This window comes from Heterocephalus glaber, unplaced genomic scaffold (genome assembly GCF_053883595.1).
Source record: "Heterocephalus glaber isolate CG9 unplaced genomic scaffold, H.glaber_assembly_v1.0 deba00001463, whole genome shotgun sequence".
NCBI classification, from domain to species: domain Eukaryota; kingdom Metazoa; phylum Chordata; class Mammalia; order Rodentia; family Bathyergidae; genus Heterocephalus; species Heterocephalus glaber.
Window position 1 is genome coordinate 5810311 of NW_028258310.1, and position 8286 is coordinate 5818596.

The 8286-nt window shown below is 35.0% G+C and overlaps 1 protein-coding gene across 6 annotated transcripts in view; it reads left to right on the forward strand.

Moving 5' to 3' along the window:
• Positions 1-3810, forward strand: part of Megf10 (multiple EGF like domains 10) — a 186287-nt gene extending 182477 nt beyond the window's left edge. For all 6 annotated transcript variants that reach the window (XM_004854449.4, XM_004854448.3, XM_087180555.1 and 3 more), the window contains one exon: positions 374-3810. In XM_004854449.4, the coding sequence (XP_004854506.2) occupies positions 374-585 (212 nt within the window). In that variant the 3' untranslated portion in view covers positions 586-3810. The remainder of the gene's footprint in view (positions 1-373) is intronic.
• Positions 3811-8286: the final 4476 nt, after the last annotated feature.

Consider the following 8286-nt stretch of genomic DNA (forward strand, 5'->3'; position numbering starts at 1 on the left):
TGAATGTTTCCATGGGTAGAGTTAACCTTTAAGAACCTCAGTCTTCTCACTTGCAGAATCAGAGGTTTGGATGAGATTGTTCTCAAGGTGGTTTTAAACATTGGCTCATATCCAGGGTTTTGTTTATGACAGTTTCCTCCTAACCATGTGGTTATCCTTTTGTGTTGAACAGCATGTGTGTGGGGGTGTTAGTTGGTCCAACTACAAAGTTGCCACTCCATATGATTATAAAAGAATTATGTTTCTTCAAAAGTAGTATTGACTTATATTTTTATAAATGTACCTCTTGTGTGTTTGATATTTATAAGAAATGCCATATACTTTTTTATAAATTTCCCTTGCTGATAAGTTAATATGTCCCCGGTTATCACAGAACCTACAGTGAGTGTTGTCCAAGGAATATTCAGCAATAATGGGCATCTCACTCAGGATCCATATGACCTCCCAAAGAACAGTCACATCCCTTGCCATTATGACCTATTGCCAGTCCGGGACAGTTCATCCTCCCCCAAGCAAGAGGATGGTGGCAGCACCAGTAGCAGCAGCAGCAGCAGCAGCAGCAGCAGCAGCAGCAGCAGTGAATGACACCAAAGAACGATGGGGTGACCACTGGAAGCCTTTCCAGAACTGCAGTTCAGTTATTCTCCATTCAAGTTTGCCTCCTCAGTGAATGTTAATCAACTTGGTAGGCAATTGTTGGACATGAATCAGAAAGCGCAAAGCTGAGGCTGGCACTGGTTATAGGTGCTGTTTGTACAGGTGGCTTGGAAGGAGATAGCACTGTGATTTCCTGTTTGTTGTTAGTTTTAGAACTGCACCTGTGAAGCATGACTTATTGTAAGATGTTGGCTAAAAGTTTGAACTTGCAGAACTCTTTCAGAGACATGGGTTGCAATGGACCTTGGTATTATTACTTGGAAAATTACAACTTAAATTTTTTTTCTCATTTGCATCATAGTTATGCCTAGGATTGTGCAGTTTATCAGAAATTTGCATCATGAAAATGGAAATCACTAAACATATTGAAGACAAGGCGCATATAGTTGAGTCCTTTTTGCTTAATATTTTCCAGCTGGACTCAGAATTGTAGGAATTGTATGAATGGAGAAACATTCTGTCAGGTAGCAATGCTGGATAAATGGAACAAACACTAGAAATGGTTAGCAAATTTAAATATTAAAATGTAGGGCTTTTTAGAATGAGGACACGCACAATTAGAATTATTTCAGAAATAGTAGAAGTATTGCAGAAGTCAATATACCAATATACCGGCAGAGATGGACTTTTTCTGTGTGATCCTCGGCCCATTTTGGATCCATGACATTATTCTGACCACTGTCCCCATCATGCATATTCACCATTTGAGAAACATAACATCAGTAATTATTTCATAAATCTAGAAATGAAATAATTTTATTTTTGACAGACTGGATCGAGTGAGTGTGTAATGATCAGTAAAAGTTGTAAATTTTATGTGCAAGAAGATGCTTCAGTTTTGTCAACCATTAGTAATACATGATGTAATATAGAATTAGCAGAAAGTTTTGATTAATTTTTCCCTAAAAGTGACCTAAATATTTTTGTGCATATTCGAAAAGGAGCACTTTCCTTTTATTAATTGTTAATTTAGAGAAACTATGCTTAAGCTGGTCTTTTGCATTGCTAATATGACATGTACCCCATTTTTCATTAATTTGTATTTTCATTAAGTTGTATATTCTATGTTTTGTAGTGTTTGGATTGTTAATGAAAAGCTATTGTATGTTCATTTTTTCTGTATTATTGCCATTCATCTTTTGCTTGATTAAAATGTATTTTTTTCTTTTAGAGGGAAGAAATGAAAACATATAACTTAAAAATTGGTCATTACTAAAATAGCACTGTAACTATAAATGAATAGCTTATGATTGAAATGGAGAAGCTTCTGAACATCCCAAAACAAAATGTCTTTTGATCTTTGGGTTCCTCGAGTCTTGGTTAAATAGGAGGAAAGAGAACACCGAACTCTACAAATGGATCTTCGTAAGACTTAAGTTATGGTCATCGTATAATTGTTCATCCAAGCTTGGACGCTTTTAGAGTGAGGACATGATTAATGGTTATCCTGCAGTGAGCTTAAGCCTGCACTATTCCACGTGCATCAGAACAGATGCTCATCCTGTGCACACTTACTTACACTTTTCACTCCAAGGTAGTTATCTTGTAAGAATGTCAAGATATACAAGAAGGCCAGTTTTCCTTCTTTGATCTGCCCAAGAAAGCAGAGGGACTGAGAGGCTGAATAAGGAAGCAATTGTAAAAATTAAAACAGTGGTCTTCCATCTTTTAAGACATGAAACCTTGTATGATATTCTATCTGAGTGAGTCGATAACATTTTTTAATATATTGCATGCCAGTAGTGTTCATAAGGCATTGTCTCTGCCAGTTAGTGAGTTAAGAAATCCACTTATTTCATGCCACATACTTGGACACATAATGGTTTATTTGGTCAGGTGGATAGCACAACAAATGTACTTAGCACACTCGCTCTTATGATGGCTGCTTCTTTTAAGAACCCTAAAGTTAATTCAAATAAATAAGTAATTTCCTGGAGCACACCTTAGAAACAATTTACTTATTCCAATAGTTATGTTGACCCTCGACTCTAGGGATAGGCATCAAATGAGATGCAAGTAGGTTAGTGCCCACAGGAGTCCTTTTAGGTAAGAAACAAAATAAGACATTTTCCCCTTTCTTTTGAAAGGAGCATCCCTTCAGAGCTCCATGGTGTGTCCCCATTACTCCCTGGAGATAGGTTTTAAAAATCTGTTTCTTTTCTTATTCTCTTATTTAAAAAAAAAACAACTTCATGTGCAAAGGTAGCAGCAATAAAAGTCTGGACAACAGATGTGAACTCCAAAGGGCTAGTGATGTCCTGAAACATTTGTATGTGAGACAATTCTAACTTAACAGAGTTGACTCCGAACTTTTCAAACATTGGAACACATGTAGCACTTTGAATATTGTAAAACTGTGTGTTATACTTCAGAGGTCTTGTTGAAAGGCAACTTTTAAAGATATTTTTATATAATTTCTCTCTTATATCCAGAAGTAGTCAAAGCACTGAATGAGTTTAGGGATGCCTAGCAAAAGCCATTCATATAAGAATGTGAGCCAAATTATTATTCTTTCTTTAGAAGTTGATGTCTCAGAAAATTATAAATTATTTGTATTTATATATAAATCATCAAATCTTGCCCAACTGATAACTCACGTGCTTGCTTTAATGAGAAGGATATGTTATCTGTGGTTAATCATATGATGATATGGAAACTTTCATAATTATTCATTATTTGACATTAGTTTCTCCCCTATTGCACATAGTAGTGTTAACCTAGAGTTTAATGTGTTTAACCAATTTGAGGAAAATCAACCATATAATTTTATAATAGGACAATATAACCTGTCTGAACCAAATCCATTAGTACAATATATGTTGTGAGAAATGCAAGCAATGTTATGAAAATTTGGTCATCTTGACCTCAGTGAGTCACAGTAGTGGTAGATTGGAATTTTTTTAACCATAAATATTGCAAAAGTTAGCGACTGGCCAAACTTTGATATTGCTCTATCCCACACTGTTCAGAGTCTCAGATATATGTATTTTTGTTGTATATTGTTTGCAAGGTTCCAACTACACTGGACAGTTTAATCAACAATTTCCAGGACAAGTAAAACAGCAGAATATTCAAGAGTCACAGCAATATAATTCATGTTGCTATTATAAGTTCACTTTATACTTAAAATAAAACTTTTAAAACTTGAGTTTTAAGATTACGCTTTTAAAAATAGTGAATCTCCTATCTCTGGGTAATATGTCCTTAACATTTAAACTAAATATTTAGAAAATATTTGGGTCTTACAGGCTTTCTGTCATAGAAGTGTAAATAGATATAAAAATGTGAATCACATGATATGGACAGACACTTGTTTATTACCTACAGTTGTACAACAAGCTGCCCTTTTATAGACCCGTTGGTATTGGTATCCTAACAATGGGTCTGCTTATTTTAGTTCAGTGTTTAATAGAAGATTCATTTTGATAATACCAAATCATGATATATATATTTTAAGAGGAAAAACTCAAAATACATTAGGATTTATTTGATTACAGCAAACAATTCTTTCAGTGTTGAATATCTCTATTTTCCAAAGATGGTGAACTTTTACCAGTATTAGTCTACATTGTCATTTATATCACCAAATGAGTTTGTAGATTAATGCAATAAATTTTCTAATAAAAATTTCTAAATAGTGCTTATTTCTACATATGACTCCACTGTTGAATAATGAAGGAAAAGATTTATGATCCTACTGGATAATTAATAATTTTGTCATGTGTGGCTTCATAGCATTTTATATATACATTTGAAAACCAGTAACACTGTTATATTCAATTGCTGGTGTGTATGCTTTTCCTTCAGATTGCTTGTTTTTAAGGAGAGAAGCAACATTTTATTTCTATATGGATTCTTGGCCAAGTCATGTTATCTTATGGGGATTTGCTTTTTAATTTCAGTGTCTGTTAATGCTTTTGTTAATAATTAAACATCATTGAAACATTCACTTAGAATGCTATGTCCCAGGGTTCACAGATAGATAAAACATTGTTTCTTTTCCCGATAGCTGTTTATTTGTTGGGCATGAATGCCAGGTATAGCAGGGGATACAGAGAAGTGTGGCATGAGCTGCCTTCAAGTGTTTATTCAGTTAGGGAAATAAAACATCTTATTAGCTGCATGAATTTGGTAAGTACTTAATCTCTCAAGGCTTTGGTTTCTATGTGTTAGTGTGTTGGGAATAATAATACCTATTTTATAGGATATTGTGGAGATTAAATAATTTTATACACATATATTTATTTCAGTTCCAGGCATGTAGTAGAAATTTAGTAAATGTTAGCCAACATCACTGTTATAAAAATTATCTAATAATGTAAGCTAGTTTTCAATAATCCAAATCAGAAAAATCAGAGAAATCCGCAGAGGTATTGAAACCCAGCACACTATCTGCATGAAGAGGCTGAGAAAGATCACAGACACACAGTGAGAACACTGAGGTCTATAGAGAATAAGAGACTAAATCATAAAACTACAATGGCTTTCTATTATGGAGGTGGAGCTAATGCAGAAAATGGAAGAAAATCTAGATTAAATGTGATGTAAATTTCTTAAATGGATATAAGACCGGAGAAGGCTTCCTGGAACTAAAAATAAATATTTCCCAGTTAAAAATTCATTAGAGGAATGGAAAAACAAAAACAGTACTTCCTGCTGAGGCTGAATTCATATTTTAGAAGATGAAATACAATAAGGAATAAAATTTCAAAAATGGAAATCCTGGATAAGAGGAAGAATTGTTCCACCTGTACTAATAATTAAGCAGTCATTGACCCAAGAGAAGAAAAAAAGGGAATAATGGAGAAATAGTAATGAAAGAATAATAAAAGTTTCACGTGAGTCTAGAGCTTTCAGATCTTTTAAATATGAAAAGGTATACTAGATTAATGCAATAAAATTAATGAAAAAAATATGGAGGAAGTACATCTTTATGAAATTTCTGAACTTGAAAGACAGAAAAGATGGCCAGGGATTTAGTTCAGTTTTTCCACCACCTGCCTTGAAAGCACAAGGTCCCAAGTTCAATCCTTGGTACCAAACAACAACAACAACAATAACAACAACAACAACAGCAACAAAACAAAGAAAGAAAAGCAAATTTAAAATCATACAAGCAGAATGAGCAGGTTGCTTACAAAGGGACGAAAATTAGATCAAATAGAGAATGCACAGGGTTGGAGGATGAATGGGGAGGAGGCCACGGCAAGGAAGAGCAGTGACTGTGGAACAGAGTTGGGTAGGTTCCTGTTGTTCTGCTGCAGCAAAATTGCATCTCTTCCAGGACATCACAGCCACCTTCCACTAGATTGCTAAACAGCCCCCATTCATTCTGCCTCAAATCTCTGGACCAAGCTAGTCTATACCAGACAGGGACAGTGGCCTCAAGAAGAGGAGAGGGAGCCAGTGTGGTGGACTAGCATGGGATAAGAAGCTAGGGATACAGAAACACCATTTATCATACTTTGTTGAATTGCTGTTAAAGAATCAGTGAAAAAAAATTCAAGGACAAAATTGGTGGAAGCCTTGCATGGCTCTTGGGTAATGGCATGTTATCCTTCCTCTTATGTTGATAATATGGCCTTCTTTACCAACTGTCAACAATAGAAAATCCAAGTAGGCCACAGAGTGGTCACTCTGCCATGGTATAATTGATAATTAGAATATGATGTAAAACTGTATGGAACAAATGATTTTTAAACACCTAAGAGCAGAATTTCAAGTCTATTAACATTATAACACTCCACTAAGCAGAGAATATACTGCTGAACTACTGTTGGAGTTTCTTCTTTTTTAAGGGTTTTAGCTAGTTGTACAGCTGCATCTTGGACATTAGGATAAGTACGAGAACAGACAGAAACATTATCCTCTCTAGAGGTCCAACTATGATCAGGACCTTGAGACATTGCTATCTAAGGGTCTGGAAGAGAACCATGCTAAAATTAAGGTGAAGAGTTGGGAGACTATAGACCAAACCTGAAGTGTGTCAACACAGTACTTGTTATAAATCACATGTAGTTTTGGAAGCTCAACACTGGCTTCCATGGTTGAGTTCTTCCAATCAAGGCACACCACACGGGATTATGAAGAAAACAGATCTAGCACTTGTCGTCACATTCCAACGTTTGGAGTCATGTAGTAAGGTTTATTTGATCTTTAGTGAGAAGGAGATCTTTTTTTAGTACCTATTTTGTGTGGTTGGCTTATAAACCTAGCTTGAGGACTGTGTAGCTCAAAGGTAGAGCTTGTGTCTAGCATGCAAGAGACCATGGGTTTGACTCCCAGCACCACCACAGCAAAAACAAAAACAAAATCAAAAGCAAAGCAAAACAAAACAAAACAAAAACCTATAAGACCCAATATAATAATGTTATGAGTATACTCAGAAGTATTTTTTGCTTCAGATTAACTAAATCTTCTGTGTATCTAAAAGAAGGGATATTAACAAATATCCCCAAAGTGAATAAAATTTACTAACTCAAGATAATGCTTGAATTATACATATACACCTGTAGGTACAAAATTTTTTTTATTTTTCACATGTATGAGAAAAATACAATAAATCATTGTTGTTTTTAAAGAAAAAAATTAACAGTACCCTCATCTTATATATACATTTACAAGACTCTAGTTATTATCATTTAAAATTCTCTTCCATCAAGTCCTCAACACATGGGGGTGACCTGTTTTCTAGCCAATACGTTTGGAACTAAGAAACTAGTGGAGACTATTTAACTTCAGTGTGTATATCTATAATATCTACTAACTCTGGTACATGTGGTAAATGGAAAATGGGGTCAACATAAAGTGGAGGTAGGGTTAGGTAGGACACAATTTTTCTGAGGCAAAGGAAGGTAGAAGAGTGGGTGTCAAATTAAGTCTTCAATAGAAAAGGAGAAAGCTTTCATCTCAGCTGTTGCTTTATCATCACTTCTTGAGAAAAGTCTTTCCTGACCACTTATGTCGTAGAGAACCACTGTCTTATATTCCACTACCCTGCTGGACTGTCTTCACGAGGCTTATTGTCTGAAGTCATATTATTTCATTGTTTTGTTAATTTATGCATTGTTTGTCTTGCTAACTAGAATGTTACCTCAATGAGGGTGAGATTTTTTTCTGTTTGGTTCGCTGATATACCGCCATACTCAAGTGTCTGGCATATGGCAAGGATTCATTAAATATTGACTGACTAAATAAATGAATAATGAAATCTCCCAAGTGCTCAAGCACTATCTGTTTTACCATTGAACACGTCTTTAATGCCTTGTAATAAAAGATGTTTAACACTTTCTAGCTCTTCTATGGAGACCAATATATACATTTCAGGAGAAGGCATTTTCTCCATTAACTCTGTTCCTTTCTTCAGAAATGCTTCAATGGCTTTTCTTCAAGCAATAGGGTCCAAAAATTAAAGATGGTCTTCCAAAACTACTTGTCCTTAACTTTCTTAGAGCTACTTATTCAGTCTAGGACTCTATCTATTGAACTTCACTTCCCTCTCCATCTTCTTATTAGGATCAGACTTGTTTCAGGTTAGAGACAATACATGACTGGTGTAGTTAGGTAAAAACATTCCTTGTGAAATATGTCCTTTAGAGACATCTGTGGTGGCACAAGCTTTGTGGTGGT